The following is a 16,346-nucleotide window of genomic DNA, read 5'->3' on the forward strand; positions in this document are numbered from 1 at the left end:
GTGGCCTGGACTGGACAGCGCTATTGAAGAGAAGGCAAAAGCTTGTATGTCATGTCAGGGTGTGAGGAATGCACCCCAGTGGGCACCCCTACACCCATGGGACTGGCCTGAAAACCCGTGGCAACGTATTCACGTTGACTTTGCTGGCCCCCTTGAAGGAAGCATGTTCTTGGTGGCAATAGATGCCCATTCTAAATGGCCAGAAGTCTCTATAATGCAGTCCACTTCTGCAGAGAGTACTATCCAAAAACTACGAGGACTCTTTAGTCGTTTTGGTCTGCCAGAACAACTTGTGAGCGACAACGGACCGCAGTTCGTTTCTCAGGAGTTTCAAAATTTTATGAAAGCAAATGGGATACACCACATCACGTCAGCACCATATCATCCGTCCACCAACGGATTAGCTGAAAGATTTGTGCAGACAATGAAAAACGCTTTGAAATCAGCAAGGGGACAACACTCCATTCAAAAGCGTCTGGATACCTTTTTACTTTCCTACAGAAACACACCTCATGCTACGACCCACGCATCTCCGGCCTTTCTAATGATGGGACGACAGCTGCGCACTTGCTTTGATCTGCTGAAACCTTCTGAACCCCGACAAATTGTGCAACATCAGCAGCAATATCAAGTCATCAGACGGGCACCCAGAGCAAAAGACCGAACCTTTAGCCCGGGACAGCCAGTTTTGGCTCGGAATTATACTTCCAGAGCTAAATGGGTTCCGGCCACAGTCATCACTCAAACAGGACCTGTTTCCTACACAGTCCGGACTGCAGAGAATCTTACCTGGCGGCGACATGTAGATCAGCTGTTGCCAGGTCATGCCAGTCCTCAGGACCCATCTGCAGTTGAGGGGTCTGACTTCACCTCTTCTGGTGAGGGATCGAATCACGAGTCACCTGTTTCTGACTGTTCTCCTCCATTACTGCCGGCGGCTGAGATACCCCTTTGCCCAGCACGAGCTGATACCACCTCCTCACCTGTTCGTGCTGCTGACCCTGAGCCCCTAGTGCTTTCGGGTGCAATAACACCAGTCGTTCGCCGTAATCCACCTAGAGACAGAAGGCCTCCTCATCGGCTGGATCTTTAGCTAGGGCGAACCCACGGTTATGGGGCAAAATAATCCCCAGGGTTTAGCCGGGAATGGAGGCAGTCTACCCTCCTTCTCTAGTCTAGTGTGTGTTTTATTTAGGGGATGTTCTTATTAGGGGGGGAGGAATATGTTGTGTATTTGGTTGTCATGGTTTTGTTGCTATGGCAACTGAGTTAGATTATTATGGGTTAGCTCAACCGGTTTCAACCGGCTGAGAAGCTCTCTGTAGATATGTAAATAAAATGGAGGTTTTGGTTAGCTGCCTGCTCTCTGGCCTCAAGTGATTGCTTCCTACACCGGCTGCCCCAATGATATAACAGACAAGAGGAGGAGCAAGACCTGGGTGTGTTTGTTGATCACAGTAGGACCGTGAGCCATGTGACGCTGCAGTTAAAAAGGCAAATGTGAGCACAGTGTGCATCAGTGAAGGTATTTCCTGTAGCATAAGAGACGCATTAATGCAGAGGTGGGACAACTACAGCCCGCGGGACTGTCCTGCCCAGCCCTTGAGCTCCTGGCCAGGGAGGCTAGCCCCCGGCCCCTCCCCCGCTGTCCCCCCTTCCATGCAGCCACGCCACTGTGTGGGCAGCACTCTGGGTGCCAGGGCTGCGAGCTCCTGCAGGGCAGTGCAGCAGTGTGTCTGGCTCCGGCCAGACAGCGCAGCTGCCAGACATGCTGCTCTGAGCAGCATGGTAAGGGGGCGGGGAGCGGGGGGGTTGGATTAAGGGGTAGGGGGTTCCGGGGGGCAGTCAGAGAACAGGGAGCAGGGTGCGGCTGGATGGGGTGGAGGTTCAGGGGGGGGTCAGGGGATGGGGAAAGGGGAGGGGTGGGAGTCCCGGGGGGGGCTGTCAGGGGGTGGGGGTGTCAGGGCAGTCTGGGGACAGGGAGCCGGGGGGTTGGATACAAGGTGGGGTCCCGGGAGGCTGGATAAGGGGAAAGGGGTCCTGGGGGTGGTGGTCAGGGGACAAGGAGAATGGGGGCTTGGATGGGTCGAGGGATTCTGAAGGGGGCAGTCAGGGGGTGGGAAGTTTTGCAACCCCAATGTGTCCCTCGGGCCAAAAAGTTTGCCCACCCCTGCGTTAATGCCATTGTGCAAGGTACATCAGCCCTCATTTGGAATACTGGGTACAGTTCTGTTCACCCGTGTTCAAGAAAGATGAATGTGAACTGGACCAGGTGCGGAGAAGAGCTACTAGAGATGATCAGAAGAATGGAGGGCCTAGTTTATGAGAGGGGATTAAGAGAGCTTGGCTTGTTTAACCTAACAAAATGAAGGCTGAGGGGATATGATTGTTCGCTAAAATACATCAGGAGGTAAACCCCAGGGAGGGAGCAGAGCCAGTGAAGACCAGTGTTGGCTGACTCAAGGACAAATGGGTATAAACTGGCCACAAATACATTTCATGTTTGACATTAAAAGAAGTTTTCTAACCATCAGAGGAGTGAGGTTCTGGACCAAACTCCCAATACAAATAATGAGGCCACACAATCCAACTACTAGTTTAAAGCTGGAGCTTGATACATTTACGAATGGTATTATGTGATGGGGTTGCCAGGGACTGGATCTGATGACTCAGGAGGGCCCTCCCTATCCCATGTTCTCTTGCAGGAGGATATTATTATTACCGGTATTTGCATTTAATGCCATCGGACTTCCCCATAAAGATGGCACTTCCAGAGCAGTGACAATGCTGTGAATTTTAAAAGAAATGTTAAATCCACTAGACCATGTCATCATGGAAATAGCAGTAGATTTGTGTTTAAAAAAGCCACCCACACCCAGAAAACATGGAAGTCCCTAGCTGGTTTATGCATTGTATGTGTTTATGAGACGGTTTCCTTGTTATTCATAGAGTGCCGGATTTCAGGGCCAGCCAGTTACTGCCTAGAAAGCATGTGCATATTCTCAAGGTGACCGTGCCACTGTCTGCGTGTGTGTAGGGTGGAGTGAGGCAGAAGAGAGAGGGAAACAAAACAGTGAACAAATATGTCACCTCCATTAATCCAAGATGGCAACTGCTATTACTGCAGGAGCTCTGCCATTGGCCTAGAGAAAGTCAAATGATCCTGAGAACCTCATATAATCAAATAGAGTAAACTTTGTAGGGAACCAGTATTGCTGGTGGCTGAGCTGCATTTCCCTGCTGGAAGCCACTTTCTCATCTTGTGCAGGATGTAACGTGCGCATTGCAAGGGTGGTTGTTCTGAATTCTCTAGGCAACAACGTTTGGCATGAAATAATCCTTTGTTCTTCATGGCACCTTTCAAGGGAAACACCCAGAGCACTTGCAAGCCCTTGTTAATTAAATCTTGCAATTGCCATGTTGTGCTGCTAACCCACCAATCTATTTCTCCTGCCCTGCCCTCTCCCTCTCCCCCAGTTCTCAGCCCTTCTTGTTGCCCCAAAATCTCCTTAGGGTGTCTCAACACTTCATTAAACTAAAAAATGGCAAAATCTGACTGTAACCGGGTCCTTTCCTGGGCCGCCCCCTGCTGAGCTCTGTGCTCCCTCAATAAAGCACTGTGAGGCTTTTCTTGCTGCAGCACCCGTGGCTTTTATTTACATACAGTTCCCACCACCAGCGATACTATTTACAAATACACACAGGTCTTCCTATCTCCTCTGTTACAGGGAGTCTCCCTTCAGCCTGGAGACTCCCCCTTTGCACTGGCTGCCAGCCAGCCTTTATAGCTCTTCTGCTAGCACGCCCACAGGTGCAGCCAGTTCCAGAGGCCAGGCACCAGACTTCTCCCCAGCCCCAATCTATTGCTCCTGATTGGGGCTGGCTGAGCAGGGGCTAATTAGGTGCCTTTGCACCAGCCCCCTGCTACACTGACCTTTCGTTTTTCCGCTCAAGCCTTGCTCCTCTCCCCTTTCCCCACCACCATCCTCCCAATCGCTCAACTCGCAGCCTCGGCGTGCTCTGTGGATCCTGCCTAGTACTATTTGCATTGCAGACCATATTGTCCTGCTTCTATACTCTTGTCCTCCCATCTGTTCCCTTCTTCACACATCAGCCCTCCTTTCCCTAGCCCCACCCTTTGTCGGGCTCCACGTTCTGTCCAACTGAGCCTGTGGGGCAGGGACCGTGTCTCTGTAAATCGCCCAGCAATGCTACTAAGGTGCCGTAGTAAAAATGCTGCAGCATGAATGTTGTTAGCAGTTCAGTTGCCCTGGTTCACACAGCGAATAAATGGCAGAGCCAGGTGTCCTAATTCCAACTCCCTTGCTCTCACCACTGCGGCTGAAGATTTAACATCACCCTGAGCTGTCTAGCGGCAGTGCTGTGTGCAACTGTTATGTAGGGGGTTTATCTGAGTCACCCCGACACGATTTTGGTGGGTCCCTGTTTGGAAAAAAACACGAATGAATGAAGCAGCAGCCGTCTTTGCAATGATGCTCATTCCTTTATTGTTGTCATTGTTGCCATTTTGAATGGTGCTGGCACTTTCTGTTCATTTCCAGCACATCAAAGCTACCTTACAGAGTATTGAAGAAGTGTCCATCCAAAGCCAGAGGGGGTGTGAGGACAATGACCTTTCCCAGCACAGTATGTATAATATATATATATTTATAATATGTCCTGTATATTCATATGTATAGAGTGACAAGGACGGGCCACCATACAGGAAACTTTTGATTCCTAAATAAATCACCATAACAACAGGCACAAAAATTTGGTCCTAATCAAGGCCCTCACCTTGTCAGTCAATCAGCTGATTAATTAAAAAAAATACCAACCTGCTACCCCCCTCTGGAATCTGCCTGGTCGTCGCTCACACTGATGGTAAATAGTCCCCTTGGTGACTCACGCACACCCGCACACACCTACATACGTTCCTATGTAAATACTTACATACCAACATACAAAGAACAATAGAAATATACATCTGAGGTTGCAGCAAGGCGGTGAGGCTGTGGGAGTGATCCAGCCCCTCGTACCAAGGCAGAGGGCAGACACCACTGCTAGCTTCGTGGTTCTCATCAGTGTTTATTTACAGCCTTACTTGGTTTTTGTGCTAAGAAGATTGTGAGGTTCTTGGCAGCAGCAGATCGAGAGTGTGCGAGATTTTTAAATGTCCATGTGCAACAGATGCGTCGAAGCGGCACTTAGGCATTGAGAGCTCAGCGCCACCCCCGGCACGCATGCGCACACACACGCGGAGCTGTCTGCACGCCATCGATTGGGGGCACTGCCTGGGGAGTTTTCTGAGGTCAAAATCAAAATTCAAAGCTGGCCAAGTGGCGAGATGTGATCCCAAAGTGTCTGTGTCAAATTTCCAACCCACCAGGGAGGTTTCTTAATGAGAGCAGCTGAGACGGCTGGAGAGTTTTCACATGGGCCCCATCATAGCTGTAATCCTGTCCGGGGCCTGTGCTTCATCACGGCACAGAAAATACCCTCCGGAGGGCAAACAGGCTGCACAAGACGTGGTGGGAGATGGTATTTAGCCCTTGACAGGCAGGCTAGTGACCCGTGTCTGCACTCACCCACCCTGTACGCCATGCGAAAGAAGAGAGCAGGGGTGTCTCTGTGCTACGTGTGGGTGGGCAGGCCCATAGGTCAGCATGTCTAAAACTGGCCTGTGCTGGACTCCTAGAAATGGGTGGACAGGAGCTAAAGGGCAACTGCATTTGTCTACAGGTGCCTTTGTGTGTCTAGCTCAGCCAATTTCCAGCACACTCACTGCAGGTGGCTCTGGCGCTCGAATGAAAATCCAGCTGCTCTCTCTGGCTGTGTTTGAAGCTACATTCAGGGGCGCACACGATCCTGCAAATCAGGCATCCCGAGTCTGTGCGTTCAAGGCAATGTGGAAATGGAAGGTGAGAGAGGCTGTTCTGCAGCTGCCTCAGCTAGTTCAAGTTCCTCTTCAGTAACGGGGGAGAAGAGGTTTTGTTCTTGGAGCTGGGAATGGGACACACCTTTCCTCGGTGCATTTGGGTGGGGAGCTGCTTTTGACCCACCCATGTCCCTGGAGGAGGGTTGGAGCCCAAGTCACTCCCTGTGGATGGTGCTGGAGATAAGCTCCTTCACCTGGCATGTTGTCTGTGCAATCATTCCCAGCTGCTCACCCCCCACGTTAGCTCTCTCCTCTAGCCTGGAGAGAAGTTTAATGGGTTTGGGGATCCTGAGGCAGGTGCCTTGCTTCTGGGTGAGGTAAAGGAGCAAATCACTCAGGTTAAACCAGCACAGACCCCCATGCTTCTTCACAACATTATGGGCCAAGCTCTAGGGTGAGGCAGCAGGAATGAAGAGAAACCATCATAGAATCATAGACTCTCAGGGTTGGAAGGGACCTCAGGAGGTATCTAGTCCAACCCCCTGCTCAAAGCAGGACCAACCCCAACTCAATCATCCCAGCCAGCGCTTTGTCAAGCCTGACCTTAAAAACCTCTAAGGATGGAGATTCACCACCTCCCTAGGGAACCCATTCCAGTGCTTCACCACCCTCCCAGTGAAATAGTGTTTCCTAATATCCAACCTAAACCTCCCCCACTGCAACTTGAGACCATTATTCCTTGTTCTGTCATCTGGTACCACTGAGAACAGACTAGATCCATCCATCAACTGCGGACCTTTGCCCCAGATGGAGAGTGAACTGTCCACCCCCAAGGAGTCTGCCAGCAGCTCCCCATTTGTAGCCTCAGCTAGTTCCATCCCACAAAATCTGATCACCTGCCTGCCCCCCAGCCGCATATAACTAGGCCAGGTCTCTGCTTACCTAGCCCCCTGACTTAGCATGGAGATGGGAGAATTGGGGAGCCACTAGCATATCTGAAGGGGGTACATGGAGCCTTCCTCCTGCAGCCCAGTGCTCCATTTTGTAAGTGTGGGGTAAGTCCAAGGGGGACTGAGCCTGTCTTCAATACCTTCAGTGTGGCGCTGGCACCGGAGAAGGGACATCTCCGTGGCCAGCGAGAGAGTAGGAATGTGCCCCAGCTTTCACTCTCCCCTCCCCTTGCTCCTCTCACTGACACTCCCTGTGACTGGCACTGCTCTATGGCAGCATAGTCCCCAGTCCTATGGAGGATCTTCCATGAACCCGACCTCATGGATCCCTCACCTGAATGTGCTTTTTTGGGGTTGCTCCATTAGCTTTTCTACCCACTGCAGATGGGCGGGGCTAGTTTCTAACCTCAATCAGAGAGCTGCGGCTTCTCTCACCGGCTTTACACACCCACATCATCTCAAGTGATGCAAGGCACAACGAGTGCCATCCTTCCCCTGTCAGAAGCTGGTGAAAGGGGCGAGCGCTAGAGAGAAGTGTTGGTAGTGATAATGCACAAGCATTGTTGACCCTGGTAATGCAGAAGCAGGGGGCCTACACACTGCCCAATGCCCAGTTTGGAAGCTCCATGCTGGCTGGTTGGGAGCCTGAACGTATCTTGGAGAAAGTAGCAGCTGGCTTCATCTTTAAACAGGCACATGCGGCCAGCTGAGACTCCAGGTCCCAGCAGGCAGCAGGGCAGGGCTGCTATGCTCTGAAAGACAACATTGCAGCCTGCAGCTTCCATGGGCTACACCATGGTATGAAACAAGAGGGTGGTTGAAGGCCCTGTTGTTGAGTTCTGGGGACTTCCTAGGCCATGCTTTACCCATCCGTGACCTGGGGACTAAATGGAAAACTGACTCAGCAATGGTTTGTTCTTCTCTAACCTGTACAAACTAAGCCCTTGATCTGGGGAGACTAATTAGCTGATTCCCATGATGCAGGGATTTGCTACCCAGTGATCCCTGCAGTGACCCTCCCCCCACCCCTTTATGTAGCACTCAGAGTCTTTGAAATAAGATGCTGTCGGTGTCTCCCCTCTGAAAGCTGAGTGAGGCTCCAGCCCTTCCCACTCCTCCGTTCCCGCCACAGTCCAATGGCCTGTGGGTTTCAACAGCTGCGCACTTGGGAGCAGAAAGTTTTAGAGAGCGTGGCAGAGGCAAACAGCAGTGACACTGAGACAGGGAGAGAGGGAAGCAGTCGTAAGTGCAGAAGGCTACAAGACAGGCGGTGGCCAGACCCTAATGAGAAACTCCCTTGGTCTCAGAACAATACACTCTATGGGGCCAGCCCTCATATCCTCCTAGGATTTCCTAGTTCAAGTCCAGTCGTCTGGATTCCAGGACGCACCTCCTTCTGCTCCAGCAGGGTGCTGGCCTCAGACCAGGAAAAGTGGAAGGACAATTTCATAACTCAAGTCTTCTTGAGTGAACCAGATAAATCACTTTCTCATTGACTATGATCTTGCAAACAAGGCCGGTGCAACCATTTAGGTGACCTAGGTGGTCGCCTAGGGCACTAGGATTTGGGGGGCACCATTTTTTTCGGCAGCGACCGCAGTGGCCGGATCTTCAGCTGCCCCGGTCACCGCCAGCGTTTAGGCAGAGGGAGCTGGGGCCGGGGAGTGCGGGGAGGGCCGCCTGCAGCAAGTAACTGGCGGGGCGGCACGCAGGGGAACTCCCTGCCCCAGCTCACCCCTGCCCCGCCTCCTCCCCGAGCACGCCGTGGCTGCTTCACTTCTCCCGCCTCCCAGGCTTGCGGCGCCAATCAGCTTAGGCGCCGCAAGCCTGGGAGGTGGGAGAAGTGAAGCAGCGACAGCGTGCTCGGGATGGGGACGGAGCAGGGGTGAGCTGGGGCGGGGGGGGTGCCTCAGGGTGGGGGGTGGGGAGCTGCCGCAAGGGGGGGCGCCTCAGGGGGGAGGAGGGGAGCGCCTCAGGGCGGGGGCGCAGGGGGGGGGAGGGTGCAAGGTGGAAGTTTCGCCTAGGGCACGAAACATCCTTGCACCGGCCCTGCTTGCAAAGGTCTTTGATCTCTTTCCACCCCCTCACCCCCCACCCCAATCCCCTGGCACTACACATTTGCAAACTATCCAAGAGCCCATAACTGTCTATGCTCACTCAGCGGCCTGGCACATCCACCCAGAAGGTCTCAGGTGAGGACGCACCTGCCCTCAGCTGAACTGTTGAACGTCGGCGCACTCAGGAACACTGAACTTTGTTCTACCCGCAGCCGCCCATGCTGTTGCCGGAGCCATGTTTTAATCCTCCTCCTCAGGACTGGACAAAAGCGCCTCGCCTCTTGTCCCTCCTTCTTCTACCAGCTTCCCTGCTCTCCTCCACAGCCCCTGCACCAGACCAAAGTTGTTCTTGAGACTAGCAGTTTAACACCTTCTTGTAACACCCAGTCCAGGTAGCCAGTGCAAGGGATAGGTGTGTTCAAGTTACCTCTCCTGGCTCCGGCTCGTCTGCCCTTCACTGATTCTTTCTCTCTAGCTGCCAAGGACAGTAGAAACTTTCATTTCTGCTTTGACCGGCAAGGTCAGTTTCCAAGTAGATAATGTTGTTCTCCAGCCTCTGGGCACTTCTTTGGGGAGAACAGGAGATCCCCACTGGCTGCTCCACCCCAACGAAGGACACTGTGAACCAAGGTGGACGTCAGATGACTTAATGGGACAGGCCCAGCCATCGCCCAACGGTGCCGTTGGCGAGCAAAGTCCCAGGATCACTGGAAGACTTTAGCTCCCCCTGTTGGCTGGGTTTGGTTAATTCATACCCCCTTTGTTCGTCACAGGATGAGAGCTGAGCCCAGAACTCCAGGAGACGTCAATGCTGCTGCTCTCGATACGGCACAGGAAGTGTCTCTTCATCCATGGCCAGCAAACGCAAGGCCCATCTGCCAGAAAATCCCCAAACACTTGTGGGAGCGGCCGTCAGCCTGTGCATGGGTCTCGTGGGGTATCCCAGGGAATCTGGCAAAGCAAACCACCACCCCACATGCGGAGTCCATGGAGGGCTCTGAGTGGTCTCATCTCACAAGAAAGCCATCAGAGAGGGAGGGCTTAGCTTCTCCCCCATCTTCTGCTTGTTTCCCGCTCGGAGGAGGTGACTGTGCATTAGGGGCGGGCAGGCTGCCAATGACACAAAGGAAAAGCAGCTGCCGCAGGCTGCGGCTGGCTCCTGCTTTAAACAAGATGTGGGGGTAGAAGAAGGGAGCAATCTGCATGGTGCCCACCACCAGCCTCGCCTGCGCCTTATTCTGAACGCGTCTCCTAACTCTGCATTGCCAAACTGCTTCATAAATAAATACGATCAATAAATAAAGTGACAGATCCAGATGGGGGGAGGGAGGCAGCGCCCGTGTCCCCGGGAACCGACGCCGAGTGTCTCACACAAACACACACACACACGAAGTAGCTGAAGACAAAGACAAGATGGGACTAGGCGGAGAGGCTGCCAGTGGGGAATCCCCTTCCCGGGCCGAGCGCTTTCGGAAGCAGCCAGTGATGGGTGGCGTAGTCCTTGCTGTAAGATGGAAGGGAAGGGAGGCGCTGCAGGGCATCACTCATGAGCTGGCATCGTGGGGGGACGCTGGGACACGGCCGCCAGGGAACCGTGAGTTATTGAGGGTGGCAGCAGCCGGGGCGTCTGGCACCTGAGAGTGGGACAAGGAAAAGAGAAAAACTGGTCTCTTGTCACATCACCCACCTCCTCCCACTTCTCTCCAAGCCTCCCAGCCAGGTCCACTAACAGGAAACGCCAGCCATTTTGTTCAGCGAGGTGCTATAAAGGAAACTCATGTGAAGCTAGAGGGGACAGAATAAAGGCTGCAACATCAGGCTCAAACTCCCTTTGAATCCCAGGGTCAGTTCACAGCAGGGTCAGGTCTGCCCTTCAGAGATACACGGAGTTATCTGCCCGCGGTGTGCCGAGCTGCTGGGCCCCAGGCCAGAGGAGGCTGCACTTCAGTGGCGTAAGCTGTGGGACGGGAGACCCTGTACATGTTTGGTTTCATTGTCACCCTGCTTTTAACACTCGTTTAATGATTACAAAACTAACGTTCGTGTTTATCCACCGGGAACTGGGGGAGTCGGTCAACTTTAGGCTCCCAACTTTGAAAATGTCAGTCCCAGGTTCTCGTTGGGATTGTTCAGCCCACCCTAGAAGTTGGATGGAAGGCGGTTCCCTGCCCTGGCACCAATGCCGGCTCTTTACCAAGATGGCAGCTCTGAACCACTGGCTCGTCAGGACTCATGGTTCAATCCGGCTGAGGTGTCTCAAGGCTGGGCAACGCAGGGCAGTGTTTGCTGTGACCGATGAGACTCGGGTCCCTAGCGCAGGGACTCTGGTAGGGCCTCACGGACAGAGACCTGCTCTAGGCTTGTGCAGAGGCTCTGGCCATGTAAAAAGCCCCCGGGTCCTTGAAGCCGCCTGGTTTGGGCAGGATGAGGTCCCACCAGGCCAATAACAAGCTTGTCATCTCTGTGGGGCCCTGGGCACTGGCAGAGTTTGCTGCTTCCATTTGATAAGAAAACCTGGCACGGGCACAGAGTGCTTCCCTCTGGCCGGCGCTGTGTGGGCACCAGTGACCCCTCCCCCGTCCCCAGGAGGTGGGCATGTGATAGAGGCGGGGGGGGGGGGGTGATGTGACAGATGTACCCATCCCCTGCCCCAGACCTCACCAGGGACAGGACCTAGAGCAGTGACCAGGGGATGGCTTTTCTCTCCTCCTCCGTGCTTGCAGCTTCCTCATTCCCTGATCCTCCAGCCTGAAGAACAGACGCCCCAGCAGCAACAAACGTGCCAGGCATGGAACAGACGGTTTGTTATTTCAATGCAACTTGTTATTAATTATTCCCTGGCAGACCAGCGGGGACCTCACAGCTGCTCATTTCCGCTCTGCCCCTTCCACCCCATGCTGCGGTCCCTGCCTCCCTTCAGCCCTCACGTTCACCCCACTGAGCGCCAGCAGGCATCAGAATCAGGCTGTTTTCCACTTCCCCCCGGCAGACACTCACCAGGATCGGGACTTCCTCACCCTGGCAGCTGCCGGCCGCTCCAGGAGACTATCCAGGCGCATCAGTCTCTCAAGGTGCAGAGCTCGTGGGTCCTGCTCACCTTGGTCCCCGGTCAGCTCAAATTCAAACACAGCTGGGGGGGAGAGGTCCAGCTCCAGGAACATGATGTTCTCAGCCTTCACCGAACAGGATGAAAACACCAACAAATGGAGTCACTGACAGTACGCTGATCACCTGCTGAAAGGCTGGGCTCAGCCCTGGGGGCAGGAGATTTTTTCTATTGGGGCAGCTGTAGGTCGGTCTCCCCAGATACGCTGCCTCCCATTTACATACTCTGACCCACCCCAGCTTGCTGTCCATGGCCTGCTCAAACCTCGGCTGCCTGCAAGGGAGCCGGCTAGTGCCACTTGTGGTGATGTCTCCGCAAGGGACAGGACTGAGAGGCCCCAACTGCATTGCATACAGGTCAGCGAGCAGCTGTCTGAGTTAGACCATCAGAACGGCCACACTGGGTCAGACCAAAGGTCCACGTAGCCCAGGATCCTGTCTGCCGACAGTGGCCAATGCCAGGAGCCCCAGAGGGAATGAACAGAACAGGGAATCATCAAGTGATCCATCCCCTGTCGCCCATTCCCAGCTTCTGGCCATTGATGGACCTGTCCTCCAGGAACTTATTGCGTTCTTTTTTGAACCCCATTATAGTTTTGGCCTTCACAACATCCCCTGGCAACAAGTTCCACAGGTTGACTGTGCATTGTGTGAAGAAACACTTCCTTGTGTAAACGCAGCAGAGTCCTGTGGCACCTTACAGACTAACAGACGTATTGGAGCATGAGCTTTCGTGGGTGAAAACCCACTTCCTTTTGTGTGTTTTAAACCTGCTGCCTATTAAGTTCACTGGGTAACCCCTGGTTCTTGTGTTATGAGAAGGAGTAAATAACACCTCCTTAGTTACTTTCTCCACACCAGTCATGATTTTATAGACCTCAATCATATCCCCCCTTAGTCGTCTCTTTGCCAAGCTGAAAAGTCCCAGTCTTTTCAATCTCTCCTCATACAGAAGCTGTTCCATGCCCCGAATCATTTTTGTTGCTTTTTTCTGTACCTTTTCCAATTCCAATAGATTATTTTTGAGATGAGGTGACCAGAACTGCAAGCAGTATTCTAGGGGGCGTGCACCATGGATTTATATAGAGGATTATCCTTTGCCGAATGGTTCCTTACATCCTGTTAGCTTTTTTGACTGCAGCTGCAACCAATGTGCTGTCCACAATGACTCCAAGATCTCTCTCCTGAGTGGTAACAGCTCATTTAGACCCCATCATTTTATAGGTATCCTTGGGATTATGTTTTCCAACGTGCATTACTTGGCACTTGTCAACCCTGAATTTCAGCTGCCATGTTGTTGCCCAGTCACCCAGTTCTGTGAAATCCCTTTGTATCTTCGCAGTCAGCGTTGAATGATCAGTAGTTTTGTATCATCTGCCAATTTTGCCACCTCACTGTTTGTCCCTTTTTCCAGATAATTGATGATGAATATGTTGAACAGCCCTGGGGCCAGTACGGACCCCTGGGGGACCTGCTATATACCTCTCTCCATTCTGAAAACTGACCACTTATTCCTATCCTTTCTTTCCTGACTTGTAGCCAGTTACTGATCCATGAGAGGACTGATGGGGGTGGGAGAAGATACCTCTGTTGGCAGGGTTGTGTGGGAGATGCTGTGGGTGTGAGCCTGCTCCATGGCACCTTTCCCCCTCACCGAGAGGCAGACAGTGCAAACTGTGAAGAGCTTAGCATGGCTTGGAGGGGTAGCTGGCTTCCTTTGACCCGTCAAACAGAGCTCTTCTTCCCAGGCCAATGAGCGTAGCCGCCAGGTGGATGATAACCCCTCCCCACCCACCCCAAGCTTAGAGATGCTCTTCAAAGCCAGACCTCGAACATGCTCCACCCAGCTGCTCTGCTTCACAAAGCTAAACTTCTCTTCCTGCTGATAGGAGCCACCACATTTCCACTCTCAGAGGACCCATTATCTTGATTCCATCGTTCCCTCACCAGTTCACCCAGCCATACATCGGTTCCACCAGTTTCCCATCCGTCCACTCAATGACTTCACTCCACCCCTCCCTTCAGCTCCTGCACTCACCCGGTACCTAGGGTGGGATCCCATGGCCATGGCCACCCGCGCATACTGGCTGATGGGTCTCTTGTAGCCCACGGCAGAGGTCGGCCTCTTCTTCATTTGGTTGTTGCTGCTAAGGAGAGATTTATAATAAACATTTTTCCCATATAAAATGATCCACTAAAAATAAATCCAGGCAAAGCGTGGAATTGGCTGCCTCAGTCTCTCTAAATGGATATAAATTTCTGCAGAGTTGGTCTCCCCTTCCTTTCTGTTCTGTGCCCACGGTGTGGTGGAGAGCTGATCCCTAGACTGCCAGGGTTTTACTTCTACTGCACATCGTTAACTAAGACCATCTACAGTGATGAAAGGTGTCAGACTTTAGCAACCAGAGGAATTTGGGGGGAGGTCGAAGGGGCTACGGCTAACAGCAGCGGGACGGAAACTAGTACAGGACGCTTGCGGCTGAGTAACACAGCACTGGAACAGATTATCTGGCAGAGGAACAGGCTCACTCAGGAAGTTGTGACCTGTGAATCCCTGGATAGGAAGATCACCAAAGAGGGTGCTTGCTGGGTTGCGAAGTTGAAAGCCAAGGGAGCCAGAGGGGAGGCAAAGAAGAGAGATTTGGAGAAGCTTGTGGGGCTCATCCAAGAATCTCCAAACCTCCTGAGGCTTGTCCATCACTGGGATCACAGGCAGAAGGGCCACTGATGTTCTGGGTCAGCCAAGCTAGCCCCCTTGGCCTCCAATAAATATAGGCTGGGAAGGATTAGCTTTTATCGACAGGTGCCGGTAAACGTCAATTTCACCACAAACAGACACATTGATGAAAAATATTTCCCCGGATGATAACTGAGGTTTGCAGATCAGCAAAGTCGGAAAGATGCTGCTTGAGAGCTTACGAGTTTGATGTAAGGCTATTTACTCTGGCTATTTTGGCACGTGAGGTTGACAAGTTGTGTTTTCATGGTTAGAAAGCTTTAACTGTTTGAATCTCAGTGTCAACTGTCATGAAGTCCTCACTGTCTGAGCCCTCACTGTCTGCTCCCCGCATAATTTTCCACAACTGCGAAAATTCAAATCAATAAACATTGTAAACACAAACCGATATTATCCATCAACATGATAAAAAAATTAACATTCTGCCAAGCCTCAATAAATAAAAACCTTAGTCAGAAACATCAAATCTGCCTGTGCATAGTGTGTCTGCTTTCCCTGCGTCATCAGCTTTGCATTAGCCTTAATCACTGGTTCTCAAATTGTGAGGCCCATGGAGTATATCCGTGCGGACTGGAGCACTGGTTGATCATGAGAGCTGGTGGCATGGGGGCACATGCACTCCCCATTTGGGAAAGCTAAGCCCCCTGCCCTGCCTCTTCTGCCCAAGGCTCTGCCCCCACCTCTTCCACTCCCCGCTCCGATCGGCCAGGCTGCCGGCGCAGTCGCGAGTCCGGGCTGGCCTGCTGGTGACCAGAGCAGTCCAGAGCCCAGCTGGCCCACCGGCGCCTGGAGCAGCCTGGAGGAGCCCCAAGCCTGGCCGGCCAGCCGGGGCCAAGCCCTGAGTCCGGGCCACCCACAGGACCTCTGAGCCCTGCCAGGGCCCAGCCTCGGGGCTGCAGCGGGGAGCGTTAGCAGAGGTTTGGGGAGTGTTAGCCTCCCCCAGCCTCCATTACCCGCTGCCCATGGCTGGCAGGGAAGAGACGCTGGTCAATGTGGCAGCTCCTGTCAAGAGGAACCCCAGGAGCTGAGCACCCACTGGGAGCAGGAGCTGAGCAGATCAGGCCATTGAGTTTCCGTGTCTGAGTGTAGGGAGGATGCGGGGAGGGTTATAAGACAGTGGGTCCCCCCCAGGGCTTGGCAGATGGGGTGGGAAGAAGAGGAAGGAGCCGAGATTGTGAGGAGGGTGGGGGAGGTGTCCAGACAGGATCTCAAGCATAAGAAGTGAACAAAACACTGGAAAAGTCTGAAGCCCTGTCCTCGGCCTCGCGGCCTCTCTGGCGAGGGGGATGGAGCTGCAGGCCGGACAAAGGCTTTTCGCTCTCTCCAGACTGCTCCTGTCACGTGGCCCTGGCACTCCCCGGTCCCGCGGAGCGCTACGTAGCCAGGGCTGAGCGGCGGGAAAGCAGCAGCGTCTCCTCAGACAGAGAGGGGCCAGGCAGCTACCTCAGCCGCCCACCTTAACTCTCCTGCCCTAACCTCCCTGTGCCCTGCAGTGCCATGGCCACGAGCTAGAGGGTTCAGGCCTTTCATTACAAGAACAGGGCAACTGGCAGAGCTTTTCTCCTACTGGCGGTGAGGTCACCGCTCTGCTGCCTGACATGGGCACAACATGCTAGACA

The 16,346-nt window shown here is 53.2% G+C and overlaps 1 protein-coding gene and 1 long non-coding RNA gene across 4 annotated transcripts in view; one reads left to right on the forward strand and one right to left on the reverse strand.

Annotated features, from left to right (window-relative positions):
• The first annotated feature begins 1,335 nt into the window (after positions 1–1,335).
• Positions 1,336–6,167, forward strand: LOC123365867. The gene is made up of 3 exons (XR_006577798.1): positions 1,336–1,525; positions 4,563–4,647; positions 5,743–6,167. It is a non-coding gene; the product is annotated as an uncharacterized LOC123365867 (long non-coding RNA).
• A 2,604-nt stretch (positions 6,168–8,771) lies between these two features.
• The window catches only part of KIF3C (kinesin family member 3C), a 55,760-nt gene continuing 48,185 nt past the window's right edge, over positions 8,772–16,346 (reverse strand). The window contains exons 6-8 of one of the 3 annotated variants that reach the window (XM_045011832.1): positions 14,029–14,134; positions 11,883–12,058; positions 8,772–10,519 (exon numbers count right to left, since the gene is read on the reverse strand). In XM_045011832.1, the coding sequence (XP_044867767.1) occupies positions 10,426–10,519; positions 11,883–12,058; positions 14,029–14,134 (376 nt within the window). In that variant the 3' untranslated portion in view covers positions 8,772–10,425. Of the gene's footprint in view, positions 10,520–11,882; positions 12,059–13,822; positions 14,138–16,346 lie in introns of those variants that run through there. The other 2 variants (XM_045011831.1, XM_045011833.1) reach the window with 2 other exon arrangements.

The sequence above is a fragment of the Mauremys mutica genome, chromosome 3 (assembly GCF_020497125.1).
Source record: "Mauremys mutica isolate MM-2020 ecotype Southern chromosome 3, ASM2049712v1, whole genome shotgun sequence".
In the NCBI taxonomy this organism is placed as follows: Eukaryota; Metazoa; Chordata; order Testudines; family Geoemydidae; genus Mauremys; species Mauremys mutica.